The sequence below is a fragment of the Balaenoptera acutorostrata genome, chromosome 1, assembly GCF_949987535.1.
Source record: "Balaenoptera acutorostrata chromosome 1, mBalAcu1.1, whole genome shotgun sequence".
NCBI lineage: Eukaryota > Metazoa > Chordata > Mammalia > Artiodactyla > Balaenopteridae > Balaenoptera > Balaenoptera acutorostrata.
This window is the reverse complement of record NC_080064.1, coordinates 110571250-110593235: the sequence shown is the minus strand read 5'-3', so window position 1 is coordinate 110593235 and position 21986 is coordinate 110571250. Positions and strand designations below refer to the sequence as shown.

The following is a 21986-nucleotide window of genomic DNA, read 5'->3' as shown; positions in this document are numbered from 1 at the left end:
GGTGCAGTTGTTACGAATCCGCCTGCCAATGCAGGGGACACGGGTTTGAGCTCTGGTCCGGGAAGATCCCACATGCCACAGAGCAACTAAGCCTGTGTGCAACAGCTACTGAGCCTGCACTCTAGAGCCTGCAAGCTACAACTACGGAGCCCACGAGCCAAAACTACTGAAGCCCACGTGCCCAGAGCCCGTGCTCCGCAACAAGAGAAGCCACTGCAATGAGAAGCCCGCGCACCACAACGAAGAGTAGCCCCCGCTCGCTGCAACTAGAGAAAGCCCACGTGCAATAACGAAGACCCAACGCAGCCAAAAATAAAATAAATAAATAAGTATTAAAGACTTAAAAAAAAAAGAGAGAGAAAAAAGAAAAAACAAGTCTTATGTACACTATATTCTCAACCATCCAAATTTGAGATTCAATCTAACTTTGCAAACAGGTAAAAAACAAAAACATTTTGATCACACTGGGTATTACAAACTATGGCAAAGGTATGAGCTGTCCTCTGTATTTGGAGAGCAAGGGAACTTACACAAAGCTTATTTATCTGTTAACTTTGGAGTATTTTGTCAAGATTCTACTTGAGAGCTAGCAACCTGAACATCCCCAATTTACAGAAAAGAAACTGAAAGTGACAAGCTTGTGAATTGCTGAAGATCTCACAGTGATCTGGCAACTAATCGTAGTGATCTGGCCGAATCTCAGGCCTATCAACTGTGCTAAGTTGTTATACATAATGGTATCAAGACCTACGGGCTCTGAAGGGTCCATCTGAGGTGGTAGTTTCAATGTATGGACCATGACCATTGACTAGGCTAATGTCTTTGAACACTGATACCTGAATAAAACCCAAACTTTTGTCAGGGGGGAGGTCTTTAAAATAGGACTGCAGTATTATGGGGCCGGTACACACTTGTACACTGGCACTAGGTTTTCAAGAGAAGCATATTTTATACTCAGTTCAGATGACCCATGGGGAAACCTATCAATGTACTAACTGCACTTGTGTTCTTAACTGAGGATTACAAGATACAAACTTGAGTCTAAAAAATAATTTCATAATAGATTACTATGCTTGTTAAATTCAGATTTTCTATATTTTGCCACAGAACAACCCAAACCTATTTATTTCTCTAGCACTGGCACACACTTGGTGCTCAACAAATATTTTTTGTTAAATGTATAAGTGGAAGCTAGTGTGTTTAGAGTGCTATATGTGCAAAGAAACAATATGTATTCCATATTCAGAAGGCCTTATGAAATTACTTTGATTCTGTTGGCTTTGACAAAGGCAAAGAACTACTGCAGAGGTGGATAGCCCTTTTCAGTAGAAGATGCAGGTGTGTTGGTCAGAATCATGCGTTAATATATAGAAGACAATACCATTATCTTAAAGAAGAGGTGGAAGTTGAGTTTTAAAATCCTGTCTCCCACATAGCAAAATTCCCTTAACCAAAATTCTGCCAAGACTCTATTCTATTTTTTAAAAAACATTTTTTTTAATTTATTTATTTTCGAATATTTATTTATTTATTTATTTATTTGGCTGCACCGCAGCATGCGGGATCTTCGTTGCCATGTGCGGGATCTTTTTAGTTGAGGCTCTTAGCTGTGGCATGTGGGATCTAGTTCCCTGACCAGGGATTGAACCCAGGCCCCCTGCATTGGGAGCGTGGATTCTTAACCACTGTGCCACCAGGGAAGTCCCAATACAATTAATTTAGATGGATCAACATTCCCTCCTAAGAACTGCTCAGAAAGTACAAAAGAAATTCAAGTGGCCTATCAGAATTATTACCAATGCAATTACTGCCTTGTGTAAAAACTGTACGAAAACTATTATGAAAAACTATAAATGGAAATTTTTCAACTATCTGAATTGGCCAAGAAAGAAGTTTTAAGATGATATGAGTGGAAGTTTTTAGAAGCGTTCTTCACAAATTTTATTTTTGACAATTTTCATCCCTCTATTTATGGCAGATACCAATTCAAAACTAATTTTGAAATATTCCAAGAATATCATAGGTAGCCCTCTCCAACAGAACTTTCTGTGATGATGAAAATGTTCCATATCTGGGCTGTCCAATACAGTACCTACTAGCCACATGTGACTACTCAACACCTGAAATGTGCTAATGCATCCGAAGAATTGGATTTTAAATTTTATTTAAGTTAAATGAATTTAAAATTAAATTTAAATAGTCACATGAGGCTAGCAGCTATGGAATCAAACAGCACAGCTTTAGGATATCATACTAACCAAAAGCACTACTGAGCGTAAATGTTTAAGCAACTGCACAGATGGGAGTTGTGAAAATAAATGATTTTGTGATTGCTAAATCACAACTAAAATAATTTCTAATGTTAAACATCTAAATATTAATTCTTACAGAATCTTATTTTTATCATATTAAATGTTTTGCACATCTTTTATTTTAGGACTTTTTATTATCAAAAAGAATACTGTTTGGTTATTATTAATAATAAAGTTATATACCTATATATACCACAATAAGCTTTCTGTGTGCTAAATGGAGGAACACAATGGACTTTATATCAAGGTCTGTATCTCCCTCCTTCTTTTTAAATCAGTTAAGCCACTGAACAGGCTGTAAACATCTTTCAAAAATGACTAGAATAGGTTTAAGAGATAAGAAGGGGCATTTTCAAAAAGCACATGAAAAAATGCTCAACATCACTAATTATTAGAGAAATGCAAATCAAAACTACAATGAGGTATCACCTCACACCAGTCAGAATGGCCATCATCACAAAGTCTACAAATAACAAATGCTGGAGAGGGTGTGGAGAAAATGGAACCCTCTTACACTGTTGGTGGAAATGGAAGCTGATGCAGCCACTGTGGAAAACAGTATGGAGGTTCCTCGTAAAACTAAAAACAGAACTACCATATGACCCAGCAATCCCACTCCTGGGCATATATCTAGACAAAACCGTAATTCAAAAAGATATATGCGGGCTTCCCTGGTGGTGCAGTGGTTAAGAATCTGCCTGCCAATGCAGGGGACACGGGTTAGAGCCCTGGTCTGGGAAGATCCCACATGCAGCAGAGCAACTAAGCCCGTGCGCCACAGCTACTGAGCCTGTGCTCTAGAGCCCGCAAGCCACAGCTACTGAGCTGGCGTGCCACAACTACTGAAGCCCGTGCCCCTAGAGCCTGTGCTCGGCAACAAGAGAAGCCACCGCAATGAGAAGCCCGCGCACCTCAATGAAGAGTAGCCCCCACTCGCCACAACTAGAGAAAGCCCGCGCACAGCAACAGAGACCCAACACAGCCAAAAATGAAAATAAATAAAATAAATAAATTTATTAAAAAAATATGCACTCCTATGTTCATAGCAGCACTATTCACAATAGCCAAGACATGGAAACAACCTAAATGTCCACCAACAGATGAATGGATAAAGAAGATGTGGTACATATATACAATGGAATACTACACAGTGCTATAAAAAAGAACAAAATAATGCCATTTGCAGCAACATGGATGCAACTAGAGATTATCATACTAAGTGAAGTCAGAAGGAGAAAGACAAATACCATATGATATCACTTATATGTGGAATCTAAAATATGACACAAATGAACCTATCTATGAAACAGAAACACAGATACAGAGAACAGACTGGTGGTTGCCAAGGGGAAGGAGGTTGAAGGAAAAATGGAGTGGGAGGTTGGTGTTAGCAGATGTAAGCTTTTATATACAGAATGGATGAACAAGGTCCTACTGTACAGCACAGAGAACTATATTCAATATCCTATGGTAGACCATAATGAAAAAGAATATTAAAATGAAGTGTGTGTGTGTGTGTATATATATATATATATATATATATATATATATATATATATATATGGCTGAATCACTTTGCTGTGCAGCAGAAATTAACACAACATTGTAAATCAACTATACTTCAATAAAAAAAATATTGAAAAATAAAATCTATAAAACAATAAATACTGGAGAGGGTATGGAGAAAAGGGAACCCTCCTGCACTGTTGGTGGGAATGTAAATTGGTATAGCCACTATGGAGAACAGTACGGAGGTTCCTTAAAAAACTAAAAATAGAACTACCATATGACCCAGCAATCCCACTCCTGGGCATATACCCTCAGAAAGCCATAACTCAAAAAGAGACACGTACCACAATGTTCATTGCAGCTCTATTTACAATAACCAGGACATGGAAGCAACCAAAGTGTCCATTAACAGATGAATGGATAAAGAAGATGTGGCACATATATACAATGGAATATTACTCAGCCATAAAAAGAAACAAAATTGAGTTATTTGTAGTGAGGTGGATGGACCTAGAGTCTGTCATACAGAGTGAAGTAAGTCAGAAAGAGAATAACAAATACCGTATGCTAACACATATATATGGAATCTAAAAAAAACAAAAAAAACGGTTATGAAGAACCTAGGGGCAGGACAGGAATAATGACGCAGATGTAGAGAATGGACTTGAGGACATGGGGAGGGGGACAGGTAAGCTGGGACGAAGTCAGAGAGTGGCATGGACATATATACACTACCAAATGTAAAATAGCTAGTGGGAAGCAGCCGCATAGCACAGGGAGATAAGTTCAGTGCTTTGTGACCACCTAGAGGGGTGAGATAGGGAGGGTGGGAGGGAGACGCAAGAGGGAGGAGATATGGGGATATATGTATATGTATAGCTAATTCACTTTGTTATAAAGCAGAAACTAACACAGCATTGTAAAGCAATTACACTCCAATAAAGATGTTTAAAAAAAAAAGTGTGTGTGTGTATATATATATATATATATATACACACACACACATATATACATATATACCTATATATACACACAAACATATATATAAATATATATAAATAAATAAATATATATATATATATATATACGGGTGAATCAATTTGCTGTGCAGCAGAAATTAACACAACATTGTAAATCAACTATACTTCAATAAAAAATATATTGAGGGCTTCCCTGGTGGCGCAGTGGTTGAGAATCTGCCTGCCAATGCAGGGGACACGGGTTCAAGCCCTGGTCTGGGAAGATCCCACATGCCGCGGAGCAACTGGGCCCGGGAACCACAACTACTGAGCCTGCGTGTCTGGAGCCTGTGCTCCGCAACAAGAGAGGCCAAGATAGTGAGAGGCCCACACACCGCGATGAAGAGTGGCCCCCGCTTGCCGCAACTAGAGAAAGCCCTCCCACAGAAATGAAGACTCAACACAGCCAAAAATAAATTAATTAATTAGTTTTAAAAAATTAAAATTAAAAAAAAAGGAAGCCAAGGGACTTCCTTAAAAAAATATATATATATATTGAAAAATAAAATCTATAAACAATAAATGCTGGAGAGGGTATGGAGAAAAGGGAACCCTCCTGCACTGTTGGTGGGAATGTAAATTGGTACAACCACTATGGAGAACAGTATGGAGGTTCCTTAAAAAACTAAAAATAGAGCTACCATATGACCCAGCAATCCCACTCCTGGGCATATATCCAGAGAAAACCATAATTCAAAAAGATACATGGACCCCAATGTTCACTGCAGCACTATTTACAATAGCCAGGACATGGAAGCAACCTAAATGTCCATCGACAGATGAATGGATAAAGAAGATGTGGCACATATATACAATGGAATATTACTCAGCCACAAAAGGGAACAAAATTGAGTTACTTGTAATGAGGTGGATGGACCTAGAGTCTGTCATACAGAGTGAAGTAAGTCAGAAGAAGAAAAACAAATACTGTATGCTAACGCATGTATATGGAATTTAAAAAAACGGTACTGATGAACCTAGTGGCAGGGCAGGAATAAAGACACAAACATAGAGAACGGACTTGAGGACACAGGAGGGAAGAGGAAGCTGGGACGAAGTGAGAGAGTAGCACTGACATATATACACTACTAAATGTAAAATGGATGGCTAGTGGGAAGCTGCTGCAGAGCACAGGGAGATCAGCTCAATGCTTTGTGACAACCTAGAGGGGTGGGATAGGGAGGGTAGGAGGGAGGCTCAACAAGGAGGGGATATGGGGATATATGTATATATATATATACATATAGCTGATTCACTTTGTTGTACAGCAGAAACTAACACAACATAGTAAAGCAATTATATTCCAATAAAGATGTAAAAAAAAAAAGTAAGGAAATTAATAATTGTTGGACTTTAGTTAATATATAACAAGTGTACCATATTAAGTAAGATAGGAACTCTGTACTATCTCCTTAGTTTTTTCTGTAATATGAAACTGCTATAAATTCTATCAATAAAAAAGTTAGAAAAACCTAAAAATAGAACTACCATATGATACAGCAATCCCACTCCTGGGCATGTATCTGGAGAAAACCATAATTCGAAAAGATACATGCACCCCAATGTTTACTGCAGCACTATTCACAATAGCCAAGACATGGAAACAACTAAATGTCCATCAACAGAGGAATGGATAAAGAAGATGTGGTACATATATACAATGGAATATTACTCAGCCATAAAAAAGAATGAAATAATGCCATTTGCAGCAACATGGATGGACCTAGAGATTATCATACTAAATGAAGGAAGTCAGAAGGTGAAAGACAAATACCATATGATATCGCTCATATGTGAAATCTAACACATAATACAAATGAATGTATATACAAAACAGAAACTGACTCACAGACTTCAAAAACAAACTTATGGTTACCAAAGGGAAATGGTTGGGAGGAGGGATAAATTAGGAGGTTTGGGATTAACATATACACACTATATGTATTAAATTAGGAGGTTTGGGATTAACATATACACACTATATGTATTAAATTAGGAGGTTTGGGATTAACATATACACACTAACATATACACTCTATATTCTACTATATGTAAAATAGGGATAAATAGATAATCAACAAGGATGTACTGTATAGCACAGGGAACTCTACCCAATATTCTGTAATAACCTATATGGGAAAAGAATCTGAAAAAGAATGGATATATGTATAACTGAGTCACTTTGCTGTATATCTGAAACTAACACAACTTTGTAAATCAACTATACTCCAATATAAAATTAAATTAAATAAAAAAAGAGATAAGAAGGGGCATTTTATAAAGAGATTATGGGGACATAAACCTACCATGACCATTTTCCTTTGTTCATACAGCTTCTGTAATTGGTAGGATTTTTCCTCTGCTTTGATGTAACCTTTTTTCACATCATCAACAGCCTGTCACCAAAACAAGGCAGGGAAGAAAGAAATGTAAAAATTAGTATCAAGCACATTCTTGATAAAGATAAAGAGACACAGATTCATTTTCACAATAACTCTTATCCATCTGGTTATCACCAGTGAACTCTGCCACATGGGTATATTTACTGGAATAAGTAGCATTTAATGAGCATCTGGTATGTGCTCAAGGATTGTTCTAGGCACGTGAGGGATCTGGTTTCTCCTGTTAAGAGATTTAAATTCTGGTTAATTTGTACATGAGAAAGAATTAGAGAACACTGCAGGATAGTATACAATACTGTATTAAAGACAACAGTGAAGTAGCAAAAAATGTGTGACATAAATAGTAAGTGATACATGCAGCCAGAACAGGAAAGCTTATTGCTAACCGTAGTTATCAAGGAAGTCTCGGTTGGACCCCAAAGGAGAGGCTGAACAGAAGAAACTACAAGCTAAAGTCAGGAAACAGGAATGGGTTTGACCTTAAATACATTCAGGAGACAGACCTGCCTGATCTGAATAAAGGGTACATGTTAGGGAACAATGAAAAATATTCTGAATGGGTAGGTTAATAGGGTATGAAGGATCCTAAAGAGCAGGCACAGGAATTTAGACTTAGGGAGAGTAGAGAGCTAAAATAAATAATAAAAAAATCGTTGTTGTTATTGTTGTTTTTTAAGAAAGATTGATCTGTATATGACTGCCCAAATGATTTAAGCCAAGGAGAGAATGAAACAAGGGAGATCAACGATGTTGTGGTACTTTAAGCATGAAATGAAACAAGACCTTAATCTAGGTGGTAACAACTGGAAGAGAGGAAGTGATAAATCTGAGACCATGAACCGAAAAACTTTCAGAGAGGACTTGATACAGGCATGAAGGTACCCAGATATAATATTCTAATATGCTAATTCTAAACTATTCCTGGTTCAGCCATATGAAACATACATCCCCTTTCCAACCTTACTCTACTCCTCCTCCACTCCAAGAAAAACTTAAAAAATCTAATGGAAGGGAAAACTGATCTTTGGGAGGAAAAAAAGAAAAAGAACAAATAGAACCATTTGTCCAGGGTATTCAGGATCTAACCTCAGTGAGTTACTGAAAGGACAACTCTATACAGACACCAGGCAGGGGCCCACTTGAATCTTTATCAGAAAACTGCTGATTTCCTTAAGGTAGAAATCATTCCCCATAGTCTTTTAAGGGAAAATATTTGCATAACAGAATGAATTCAGGACTGAAGTTAAGAGACTAGTTCAAATTCTAGCTGTCACCTACCAATATGCACTTGAGTAAGTCACTTAAACCCTCTCAGTCTGTAAAACAGGAATAACACTCATCTTGTAGGTGGACAACAAAATGAGATAAAAGATGTTAATAGTTTTGTAAAGTATATATAAATATATATAAATAGTTACTATTACTATCATTTATATTAGCATCATTTAGCAGTTAAATTCCTCTAAGAACCACACAAGGATATTAATATCCTGCCTGGACTGTCTAATGGAAAGATTATGCAGTGTCTCCCCAGTCCTAGCCGTATAAGCGAGGATTCACTTAGAGAGGATTATATTCACAGAGGCGATGCTCAATAAGAACTGCCACCAATGTCCTGAAGAATCTGAACATTGTGTTGTTTATCACCAAAAGACTCAGCTGCTCCAGGTCAAATTTAAACCAGTTACTGAAAAGCTGGGAGAGAAGTAAAGAGGGAAAACAAACAAATAAATACTGGTTTATCTATTCAGTTTCCCCAATACCTAGAACTGTGTCTGACTAGTAATAGCACTTACATATTTTTTTATAAGCTTTTTTTAAATTAATTAATTAATTTTTGACTGTGTTGGGTCTTCGTTTCTGTGCGAGGGCTTTCTCTAGTTGTGGCAAGTGGGGGCCACTCTTCATCGCGGTGTGTGGGCCTCTCACTATCACGGCCTCTCTTGTTGCGGAGCACAGGCTCCAGACACGCAGGCTCAGTAGTTGTGGCTCACGGGCCTAGTTGCTCCGTGGCATGTGGGATCTTCCCAGACCAGGGCTCGAACCCGTGTCCCCTGCATTAGCAGGCAGATTCTCAAGCACTGCGCCACCAGGGAAGCCCAGCACTTAAATATTGATGAACGTTTCCCCAGGGCAGAGGTGGGTCATCTACCCAGAGTGAACATCTCCTCCAGCAGCTCTAAGTGACCTATTTTCACATGGGGCAGTAAAAATGTTCTCTCCTCACTCATTTCTAATCAAGATTATACTGCTTGACTAGCCCTGAGTGAAAAACATAAATATTACCACACTAGATTCCTTTTTCCCTTAATTAAAATTTTTTTATTAAAATAAAAGACATACATAATTTTTTTAATGTGTATTACTAAGAGGTGCCTAATAAAAATAAGTCTCCTGATCCCACAGCCTCATTACACAGATACTTTAAAGCACTGTAAACAGTTTTTTGTGATATTCCTTTCATAATTCTAAATGTCATGCTTATGCTGCTAATTCCTAACTTATCAATTTTAGACAATGTTGACTTGCTGTTAAAAATAATAAGTTTTAGGGACCTCCCTGGATGTCCAGTGGTTGAGAATCTGCGCTTCCACTGCAGAGGGCATGGGTTTGATCCCTAGTCAGGGAACTAGGATCCCACAGGCCACGCAGTGCGGCCAAAAAAATAATAAGTTTTAGCTTTCTTATATCACTCCTACACTCTCACTTCTTCTTCCTTCAACACCTCCATAAAAATTAAATCAATAATCAGTATTGATTACTGTAATCTATACATTATTGTAAGCATGCAAACATTGTTCACAACTAAATCATGTACTGTACCAGGGCTTCCTCTCTTGTACATTTATTTTTTCCTCTTAGGTTATCTGCCTCATGTTTGTTTGTAACCTTCCACATGTCTCTCACCAATTCTTCCACGATAACCAAACACCAAAGTCATGTTGATTCATTCAAACATTCATTTTCTAAAAACTGTTGACTGTTCTCATGTGCTGTGTCTCATCCTGTCCTCTTTGCAGGTTTACGCCTCTTAAAATCCATTAATGTTATTTTAGTGAGCTTTCAGGAAGAAGTAGTTTAAAAGTATGTTTAGTCTGCCAGGCTTAGCCAGAAATTAAATATATCCTACTATGGATTTTGACCTTATCAATTTTTTAAGGAAAAGGCACATTACTATCATTATTATCCAGTATTTCATCAATTCTAAGGTGCACATTTTTTCACATTTTATTGTTCCTAAAATTGGGATGCATCTTATAATCAACGTGTGTTGTTTAACCGGTAGCTTTTTCTCTTGGTAGTACATAAAATACTAGTGCATCTTACAACTGATGGCATCTTAGAATTGATGAGATGCATGAGATATTCCCACCATCAACATATGATACAAAAAAATAACTAAAATTAAGTGAGGGAAAAAATTTAGTATTATTTTCCAAAAGGCACAATTGTTTACCTAGTCAATCAAAAAAATCATTTGAGCTGTTGTGCACTGCTGGGAATGTAAAATGGTACAGCTGCTATGGAAAACAGTGTGGCGATTTCCTCAAAAAATTAAAAATAGAATTACCATATGATCCAGCAATCCCAATTCTGGGTATATTAAAAGCAGAATTTTGAAGAGATATTTACATAACCATGTTCATGACAGCATTATTCATAACAGCCAAGAGGTGGAAGCAACCTAAATGTCCATCCACAGATGAATAAACAAAATGTGATACACATGTACAATGGAATATAATTATTCGGCCTTAATAAGGAAGGAAATCCTGTCATATGCTACAACATGAAAAAGCCTTAAGGACATTATGCTAAATGAAATAAGCAAGTCACAAAAAGACAAATAATGTATGATTCTACTTACATGAGATACCTAAAGTAGTCAAATTCACAGAGTGTAGAATGGTAGTTGCCAGAGGTAGAGGAGGGGGAAATGAGTTGTTTAATGGGTAGAGAGTTTTAGTTTTGCAAGATGAAAAATTTCTGGAGATCCATTGCACAATAATGTGAATATATTTAACACTACTGTACATTTTAAAATGGTTAAGAGGGTAAAAAAAAAAACTTATTAAATTACAAATTTTAAATATGTACAGCTTATTGTATGTCAATTATACCTCAATAAAGCTGTTTAAAAAATTGTTTGAAGAAACAGAAGAGTTCAGAAAAGTTGTTGCATGAGATACTGCTACAAAAATAACAGCTTTTCTTTCTATATACCTAAATATTTTATTTTTGCTTTACAGTTTTATAATTCAAAAGGTAATTTCACAAGCTCTGCTTTGTTTAAATTTTGATACTGATTTAAAAAATGTGAGGTACTACTATTACCCTTTAATAGATCAGAAAACAGATCTCAGCAAAGCTTTGTTAAGGATTTACCCAATGGAGAGCTTGTACTTGAACCAGATATTCTGACTCCCGGTAAATAATTATTCCGTTCCAACAATACAAAGAAAAAATATCCCATTCATAATTGTAATAAAAATATAAAATACTTGGGAATAATTTAAAGGGGCATATGTGAAACATAAAACAACAGAACTTTATTTGGGGAAACAAAAGATGAGATGAATAAAACAGAAACTACACATTTAGTTGGGAATACCACATTTAATAAAAATGGTGACTCTTCTTCAGTTAAACTATAAATTTAACAAAAACCCAATTAGAATTGTAACGGATACTTTATAAAGTGTTATGAAATGGGTTAATTATTTTCAAAATAATCTTAAAACAAAATGTTTAAAAGAAAGTAAAAAGTAAGGATAGTATTCTCTATATGGCTCTGCTAAATTCATTATTTACAGTCATAGCAGTATAAACACTGAATATTAATCTAACAAATATTGTAATTTGACTATAGTGAGAAGATGGGACAGATGAAAAGGTACAAATATGTAGTGCAGTGGGGGAGGAAATGGAGCTGAAGTCTCATCTTCTATAGCAGGTAATTAAGCAATATTGCTTGAATCGGAAACATCAAGTAGGAGTAATATAATTAAGTTATAATAGAGGTATGGAAGTAAATATAAAATGAAATAGATATCCCATGTTCTTGGATTGGAAGAATTAATATTGTTAAAAAGGCCATACTACCCAAAGCTATCCACAGATTTAATGTGATCCCTATCAAATTACCCATGACATTTTTCACAGAACTAGAATAAATAATCCTAAAATTTATATGGAACCATAAAAGACCCAGAATTGCCAAAGCAATCTAAAAGGAAAAAGGACAAAGCTGGAGGCATAATCTTCCCAGACTTTGGACAATACTACAAAGCTACAGTAATCCAAACAGTGTGGTACTGGCACAAAAACTGATATATGGATCAATGGAACAGAATAGAGAGCCCAGAAATAAACCCATGGTCTATGGTCACTTAATCTTTGAAAAGGAGGCAAGAATATACAGTTGAGAAAAGACAGTCTCTTTAGCAAGTGGTATTGGGATAGCTGGACAGCCGTGTGCAAATCAATGAAGTTAGAACACTCCCTTACGCCATGCACAAAAATAAACTCAAAATGGCTTAAAGACTTAAATATAAGACATGACACCATAAAACTCCTAGAAGAGAACATAGTCAAAACATTCTCAGACATAAATTGTAGCAATGTGCTCTTAGGTCAGTCTCCCCAAGGCAATAGAAATAAAAGCAAAAATAAACAAATGGGAGCTAATCAAACTTTTAAGCTTTTGCACGGCAAAGGAAGCCATAAACAAAACAAAAAGACAACCTACATACTGGGAGAAAATATCTGCAAACCATGCTACTGACAAGGGCTTAATTTCCAAAATATACAAACAGCTCATACAACTCAATAACAAAAAAATAAACAACCCAATCAAAAAATGGGCAGAAGACCTAAACAGCCATTTCTCCAAAGAAGACATACAGATGGCCAATAGGCACATGGAAAGATGCTCAACATCGCTAATTATTAGAGAAATGCAAATCAAAACTCAATAAGATACCACTTAACACCAATCAGAATGGCCATTGTTAAAAAAATCTACAAATAACAAATGCTGGAGAGGGTGTGGAGAAAAGGGAACCCTCCTATACCTGTTTGTGGGAATGTAAGTTGGGGTAGCCACTATGGAAAACAGTATGGAGGTTCCTCAGAAAACTAAAAATAGAATTACCATATGACCCAGCAATCCCACTCTTGGGCATACATCTGCAGAAAACTCTAATTTGAAAAGATACATGCACCCCAATGTTCATAGCAGCACTATTTACAATAGCCAAGTCATGGAAGCAACCTAAATGTCCGTGGACAGATGAATGGATAAAGAAGATGTGGTATGTGTGTGTATATTCACACACTCGCACGCACACACACACCCACGTATATATAATGGAATATTACTCAACCATAAAAAAGAATGAAACAATGCCACTTGCAGCAACATGGAAGGAGCTAGAGATTATCATACTAAGTGAAGTCAGACAGAGAAAGACAAATATCATATGATATCATTTATATGTGGAATCTAAAATATGACACAAATGAACTTCTTTACGAAACAGAAACAGACTCACAGACATAAAAAACAAACTTCATGGTTACCAAAGGGGAAACGGGCTGGGGGAGGGATAAATTAAGAGTTTAGGATTAGCAGATACACACTACTATATATAAAATAGATAATCAACAAGGACCTACTATATAGCACAGGAAACTATATTCAATATCTTGTAATAAACCGTAATGGAAAAGACTATGAAAAAGAATATATATGTATAACTGAATCACTCTGCTGTACACCAGAAACTAACACAACATTGTAAATAAACTATACTTCAATAAAATTTTTTAAAAAGATGAAATAAAACAAACAACAAAAAACAAGCTAAAAGAAGTGAAAGTGGTTGCCTATGAGAGGAAAAGAAGTGGGAATAACTAATATTTTTCATAATAACCTGTGTAGAACCATTTGATACTTTAAGCTCTATGTATGTATAATTTTGATGAAAAATTTTTTGAAAAAGAACATAGCCCCATAATGTTCATTTGTTATTGTTTTAAAAAATAATAATAAATACATTTTGAACTCCAGGATATCCCCTTCTTAAACTTTTTTTTTTTAAATGGCTTTATTTATTTATTTATTTATTTTTGGCTGTGTTGGTTCTTCATTGCTGTGCACGGGCTTTCTCTAGTTGCAGTGAGTGGGGGCTACTCTTCATTGTGGTGTGAGGGCTTCTCATCACAATGGCTTCTCTTGTTGCGGACCACAGGCTCTAGGCGTGTGGACTTCAGTAGTTGTGGCATGCAGGTCCAGTAGTTGTGGCTTGTGGGCTCTAGAGCGCAGGCTCAGTAGTTGTGGTGCACAGGCTTAGCTGCTCTGCAGCATGTGGGATCTTCCTGAACCAGGGCTCGGACCCGTGTCCCCCTCACTGGCAGGTGGATTCTTAACCACTGCACCACCTGGGAAGTCCCCCCACTTCTTAAACTTATCTTTTGTCAAAATGGGATAGAACATTTTACAAATTTAACTAAGATCCAGGAGGCAAAACAGCTTTCTCAAGGATTCACACTGGATTGGCAAATGACCACTACATATGAACAGAAAAAGAAATCAGGCCTTTCCAGGGAGATCAATTCACCCACCTGATGAAAGAAGTAGGTAACAGCAAGGTCATTGTCATTTAAGAGGATTTCTTCTTCTGTCGTAAAAAGCCACTTTCGAATGGTCAGGCAGGTGCCTGGCACAGCTGATGTGTAATTCTGGACGTAGAGTTTATGAGGAAATTCATTAGGTGCCAGCTTACGTACTAAAGAGAAGACAAAGCAAAGAAAGCTAGAGTGAGAAGATATACAAGGCATCTCCCTAGTATGAACTGTGTAAAGCAGACAAGAATGGAGGTTATCATTAACCAGCACATCAGCTTAGTTCCATCCAGGAGCTCTGCCTTGGGACCACAAAATATCAATTTGTCTAACCACATCTACGCCTTCTAATATGACTGGCCAACTGAGCCTCAAGCTAACTGAAATCTATCACCTGAATGAAATGCCTTTCAGTTAACATGCTGACTTTGCAGACAGCACCTACTCCAAAGTCAGTTAAAATATCTGATCCATAATTGAGTTAAGTTACAGCAATGTCCACTGAACATCTTTAAAGCAAGCCTCCCCTCTTACCCAGCTATGGTGCATTCGGAGTCTCTCATGTGGCAGTTCTCAATGAACAGCTTTTATTGTTAGGAGCTGAAAGGCTCTCCACATCCCCCCACAAGTCTAAGACATTCACCAAAGTGAAAAGTGACTTCTGGGTAGCCTTACTTCCTCTTCCTAACAATGCTCAAGCAGGATAAAATACTACCACTTTTAATTTCTATATTGTTTTTCTTTAAAAAGGTGGCGTTTTCTTCTCTTGATGTTTACTTGGCTTTATAACAGAGCAAGAGACAGATTTAATATTTCCCATTTTATTTGTTAACTAAAGCTTAGAGAAGAAGGTAAGATTAGAATCCAAATGTCCTGGGTCTTTAGCAATCCTTTGTAATATTTATATCTGCCTAGTTAGACTGTAGAGAGTTGGGAAGAAAATAAACAATTGGGAGATAGCTGCTTTAGTGGGAATCAAAGTTGTTCTACCTTGACCTGGGATGGCAAGGCGACTCAAATCTACCAAATTCTCTCCCTTTCCGGGATGAGGAAGTTCTGATCAGTCAATATTATCTGTTGTTTCTGGCCTTAGCCCTGTACATACATGATGTGGAAAAGACCCATAAACCGTAGGAAATTTGTCATTTAAAGCAACCCTTCCAACTTCCTCCCCTTTGTGGTCTCAGCTTTTATAAAAGAATAAATAAGAGAAATAATAAGAGAAAATCTCTGTCACCGTGCAATAAAACTTCCTAGGAAGAGGATATCTGTTTATGCAAACTTAAACACTGGGTTGGCCAAAAAGTTCGTTCGGTCTTTTCCATAAAACGGCTCCAGTAGCGCTTAGTTGTCTTTAACTTCATTCGAAACAGATTGTATTGTGACAGCTATCATATCAGCATGCATTTAAAAAAACTTATCAAAATTGGGTGAATTTTTGTGTAGCCATTTTAATATTGAAGATGAAAGAAAAAAGCAACAATTTCGGCATATTATGCTTTATTATTTCAAGAAAGGTAAAAACGCAACTGAAACGCAAAAAAAGACTTGTTCAATGTATGGAGAAGGTGCTATGACTGATCAAACGTGTCAAAAGTGGTTTGCTGGACTTCTCTGGTAGAGCGGTGGTTAAGAATCCGCCTGCCAATGCAGGGAACACGGGTTCGAGCCCTGGTCCAGGAAGATCCCACATACCACGGAGTAACTGAGCCCATGCACCACAACTACTGAGCCTGCACTCTAGAGCCCGAGAGCCACAAGTACTGAGCCCGCCCGCCTAGAGCTCGTGCTCTGCAACGAGAAGCCACCGCAATGAGAAGCCTGCGCACTGCAAGAGTAGCCCCTGCTCGCCACAACTAGAGAAAGGCCCCGCACAGCAAGGAAGTACCAACACAGCCAAAGAAAGCAATCAATCAATCAATAAATTAAAAAAAAAAAAAAGTGGTTTGCAAACCACTTTCTTTCGTGCTGGAGATTTCTCGCTAGATGATGTTCCATGGTCGGGTAGACGAGTTGAAGTTGATAGAAATCAAATAGAGACATCAACTGAAAACCGTCAATGTTATATACCATGTGGGAGATAGCTGACATACTCAAAATATCCAAATCAAGTGTTGAAAATTATTTGCACCAGCCTGGTTATGTTAATCGCTTTGATGTTTGGGTTCCACATAAGTTAAGCGAAAGAAACCTTCTTGACTGTACTTCCACATGTGATCCTCTACTTAAACATAACAAAACCGTTCCGTTTTTAAAACAAATTGTAGTAGGTGATGAAAAGTGGATACTGTACAATAATGTGGAACAGAAGAGATCGTGGGGCAAGCGAAATGAACCACCACCAGCCACACCAAAGGCTGGTCTTCATCCAAAGAAGGTGATGTTGTGTATAAGGTGGGATTGGAAGGGAGTCCTCTAACATGAGCTCCTTCCGGAAAACGAAACAATTAATTCCAACAAGTACTGCTCCCAATTAGACCAACTAAAAGCAGCACTCGACGAAAAGCGACCAGAATTAGTCAACAGAAAATGCATAATCTTCCATCAGGATAATGCAAGACCACATGTTTCTTTGATGACCAGGCAAAACTGTTACAGCTTGGCTGGGGAGTTGTGATTCATCTGCCGTATTCATCAGACATTGCACCTTCGGATTTCCATTTATTTTGGTCTTTACAAAATTCTCTTAATGGAAAAAATTTCAATTCCCTGGAAGCCTGTAAAAGGCACCTGGAACAGTTCTTTGCTCAAAAAGATAAAAAGTTTTGGGAAGATGGAATTATGAAGTTGCCTGAAAAATAGCAGAAGGTGGGACTTCCCCCGGTGGTCCAGTAGTTACGAATTCACCTTCCAATGCAGGGGACGCAGATTCGATCCCTGGTAGGGGAACTAAGATCCCACATGCCGTAGGGCAACTAAGCCCATGTGCCACAACTACTGAGTCTGCGCGCTCTGGAGACCAAGCCCCACAACTAGAGGGAAGCCCACGTGCCACAACAAAAGATCCCGCATACCACAACGAAGATCCTGCGTGCTCAACTAAGACCCGACGCAGCCAAATAAATAATAAATTTTAAAAAAAAAAGAATATAAACTCTACTGGAGCAAAGAATTTTAAAAAATGGCATAAGGTAGTGGAACAAAACGGTGAATATGTTGTTCAATAAAGTTCTTGGTGAAAATGAAAAATGTGTGTTTTATTTTTACTTAAAAACCAAAGGAACTTTTTGGCCAACCAGTACATGCATTAAAGCAAAGGCTTGGGACTTCCCTGGTGGCGCAGTGGTTAAGAATCCGCCTGCCGGGCTTCCCTGGTGGCGCAGTGGTTGAGAATCTGCCTGCCAATGCAGGGGACACGCGTTCAAACCCTGGTCTGGGAAGATCCCACATGCCGCGGAGCAACTAGGCCCGTGAGCCACAATTACTGAGCCTGTGCGTCTGGAGCCTGTGCTCCGCAACAAGAGAGGCTGCGATAATGAGAGGCCCCGCACACCGCGATGAAGAGTGGCCCCCATTTCCCACAACTAGAGAAAGCCCTCGCACAGAAATGAAGACCCAACACAGCCATAAATAAATAAAATAAAATAGTGTTTAAAAAAAAAAACAAAAACCTTCATTTAAAAAAAAAAAAAAAAGAATCCGCCTGCCAATGCAGGGGACACGAGTTCGATCCCTGGTCCAGAAAGATCCCACATGCTGCAGAGCAACTAAGACCCTGCACCACAACTACTGAGCCTGCGCTCTGGAGCCCACGAGCCACAACTACTGAAGCCCGTGCGCCTAGAGCCCGTGCTCCGCAACAAAAGAAGCCACTGCAATGAGAAGCCCATGCACTGCAATGAAGAGTAGCCCCCACTCGCTGCAACTACAGAAAGCCCACGCGCAGCAACGAAGACCCAATGCAGCCAAAAATAAATAAATAATTTTTTTTAAAAAAAGCAAAGGCTTTTAATCAACATATTTCTTTCTAACTCCTGAAAACAAAAAGCTATTCTTAAAAATCTACAAAAACCATAAAGTACACTAAAACAAGCTGTGGCTAAGTGGAAAATCCCCTCTTTTTAAGGCTGTTTCATTGGAATATATTAATTTTGAACTCTGATTTTTAAAAATCTCATGAAAGTATCTGCTTCAGTGCTGGGTGTAAGTAACTGATACTGACAAAAGAGGAAAAAGGGGTGATCAGGTATCTAGACTTAGTGGGATTATGCTTAATGGGATTTGTCCTGTCTGCTTGTTAGAAACAGTCCCAATTAGTGGGATTGCACCTTGTCTTCAAGATCTTCTTCTCCAGGCAAACAGTTTCAATCTGACAGCTTTTGGGAGCTTCAGTTTCTTAGTATTAGGATAAAATATCCTCAGACAAAACTTAATATTAGTCACTGGCACTTACCAAAGGAATGATTGATCACTTCAAATAAGGCAAAGTAATTCACTGTTGTACTGTCCATGCCAACCTTTGCTGCAATAGCCTAAAGTGTAAACAGGATAGATTAGTTTCAGGAAAACAAAATCAGACAGTGCTGTGCGAAAAGACAGGTATATGCATGAGGAGTGGGGAGAAGAGAAGGGTTTTGCCATCTTGGTCTCATATAAACTAAATTCATGGTCCATAGCTACTCTTTTTTGTATGTATGCATACATATGCATGAAATAAAAGAGAAAAATACCTGTATTTGATCCAAACAGCTATGATCTCTAAATATGAGTTTCTCCCCTCCAATTAAAGCTGATAACAGTCTCTCCTTAAATATCAGCTTTGCTCTCTGAAATAGGACTTCATATCATGAGGATCTTTTTGAGTAGCACTTACAAAAAATGTGCTACATAAGGACAGATTTTAAGAAGAAAATAAATTCTTAAATATCTAGTCTCACACATTCAGCCTACATTTAATATAGGCTGTTAACATACAAGATCTATATCTTTGGTTCTTGAGCTTAAAACATTGTTTATCAATTTTGCTCATACTTCACAAATTATTCTTGTTTACTTTTCAGATGATCCATGTCTCATGCTGGGGACCTCCACATCCTAAGAATTATCATCATCCTTATCCACGTGAAAATAGCAAAATGTTGGGACAACAGAGACATTTTAAACAAGTATCAGTCCTTCTCTCTAGGAACTAAGGTCCCAACATGATAAATAAAAAGAAATTGAAAGACTCCACATGCAAATAAAGGAGAATTGAAATTACATACAAATAACAACAAGAAAACACAAAGCAAAAAACACAAACTAGTAGTACCAAAATTCCTTTTCAAGATCAATCCCAAAATGTATAAATAAGGTGTTAATTAAACAAGAGAAAATTATTGAGTATTAGTGTCTCAGTAAACCAAATATGATTATATCCTTCTTCCCGTATCTACTCACATATCAGACCTAGGTTCATCCCTGATGTGAGGCAGAAACTGGAGACTGTAAGTGTTCTAAGCTACCATTCTATACTGCACTAGATAGAAACTGAAATCTTCTCAAGGTTTGGAAAATGGCTTATAGCTAGAAGTCTCTGTAACAGGGTGAGGAGAGAAGTGAAAAAAAAAAAATTAGGCCTTGCTAGAGAAGTATTGAAAATGAAACAAAACATCAATAAGCTATACAAAATTAATGTTTTCCTTGCAATCAATCCACCATTTTATAATTTCTGAAATACCTCAGATCCTGTACATATCCTTTGCCATGGTATACAGTAAATATTTGGGGGGTAAATTTTTTGTTTGCCACAAAGGAGAAATAAGTACTAATATCCAGAAACCCACTAGTCTCCCTGAAAATCTTGATCAAATCAGGATTAAAGACCAATGAAAAGGCCTAAAAGAAACAATTATACCCAGCACCTGGATCATGATCTTTAAATACCATTCCTCACGGAAAGGAAAGACTCCTTGGGGAAATGACTGATTCAAGATCTAGTGTAGGAAATATACAAAGATGAGCCCAGAGCATCTTATTGTACCAAAAAGCAAGGATGCTATCATAAACAAATGGGTTGCACCAAAAAAATACAGGAGCAGACGTGAAGGAGCTTCCACTGACCAAAGACAGAACAATGTGAGCACCAAAAAGAATATATGTTCTTGATTAATCATACTGAGTATCTAAAAACCCACATGATACTAAAAAAATAATTATCTCATTGGACATCACTGGAATCAGCTAGGGCACTGATCCTTTACGCCAAAAACTGGCAATAAAAGGGAAGAATTAAATATTTATCCCCCTTTTCCTATAAACTGTATTTCAGGATACTAAATAGCCTTAGTTGATAAGGGAAAGTTCTTTACAGAAGAATTCTAGTTAATAAATGTGAAGAAATGAGAAAATTGGAAAATCAGCATTTTGCAACCCTTAATGAAATCACTGGTTAAGACAGTAATCATCAGTGATACACTTATTGGATAAAAGATCAGTGAAGAACTTAACAATGGAGACATCAGGTTATTACCACGTAAACCTACTGATTAATCACTAAAAGTGGATAACCAGATATTGTGTTCCTCCCGTTGAGAAGCAATATGACGTATATAGCACCGATTATGAAGTATTCTCCTCAAAAAGCTGAACCTGAATCTAATCAAGCCTCTAGAGAAAAATTCCATTTATAGAAAATATAAGTAGACAGAAAGACATATTAAATGACACAAATAGACAAAAGAAGCAAACAAATAAATTCAGAATGTGGGACATTTCACAGGACACAGATCCAATTTCTGCAATAAAACAATAACATAGGGGAAAAAAGTTGGGGAAGGGAAGGGAAGAGAGACTGCCCTATATTAAAAGAAACATAAAAACCAAATGTTTTTTAAGGACATAAGGACCTTGTTTAGATCCAGATTATAACAAACCAACTGTTAAAATTCATTTTTAGACAATTGGGAAAACTTGACTATGGATTTATTATTAGTTAATACCATGGAAGTAGTTAATTTTTTAGGTTTGATAATGGCTTTGTGATTATGTAAGAGGAACATCCATATTTTTTAGAGATGTATACTGAAATATACACAGGTCGAAAAACATGGAATTTGCTTTAAAATATTTAAACAAAGGAAAAGGAAAAAAGGATATATAACACAAATGTGGCAAAATCTTGAGGATTATTAAATATG

General features: G+C 37.3%; 1 protein-coding gene across 2 annotated transcripts in view; it reads right to left on the bottom strand.

Annotated features, from left to right (window-relative positions):
* Nucleotides 1-21986, bottom strand: part of SNX27 (sorting nexin 27) — a 68203-nt gene that overhangs the window by 13909 nt on the left and 32308 nt on the right. For both annotated transcript variants that reach the window (XM_057527991.1, XM_057527997.1), the window contains exons 5-7: nucleotides 19262-19340; nucleotides 14869-15032; nucleotides 7147-7236 (exon numbers count right to left, since the gene is read on the bottom strand). In XM_057527991.1, coding sequence (XP_057383974.1) covers nucleotides 7147-7236; nucleotides 14869-15032; nucleotides 19262-19340 — 333 coding nt within the window. The remainder of the gene's footprint in view (nucleotides 1-7146; nucleotides 7237-14868; nucleotides 15033-19261; nucleotides 19341-21986) is intronic.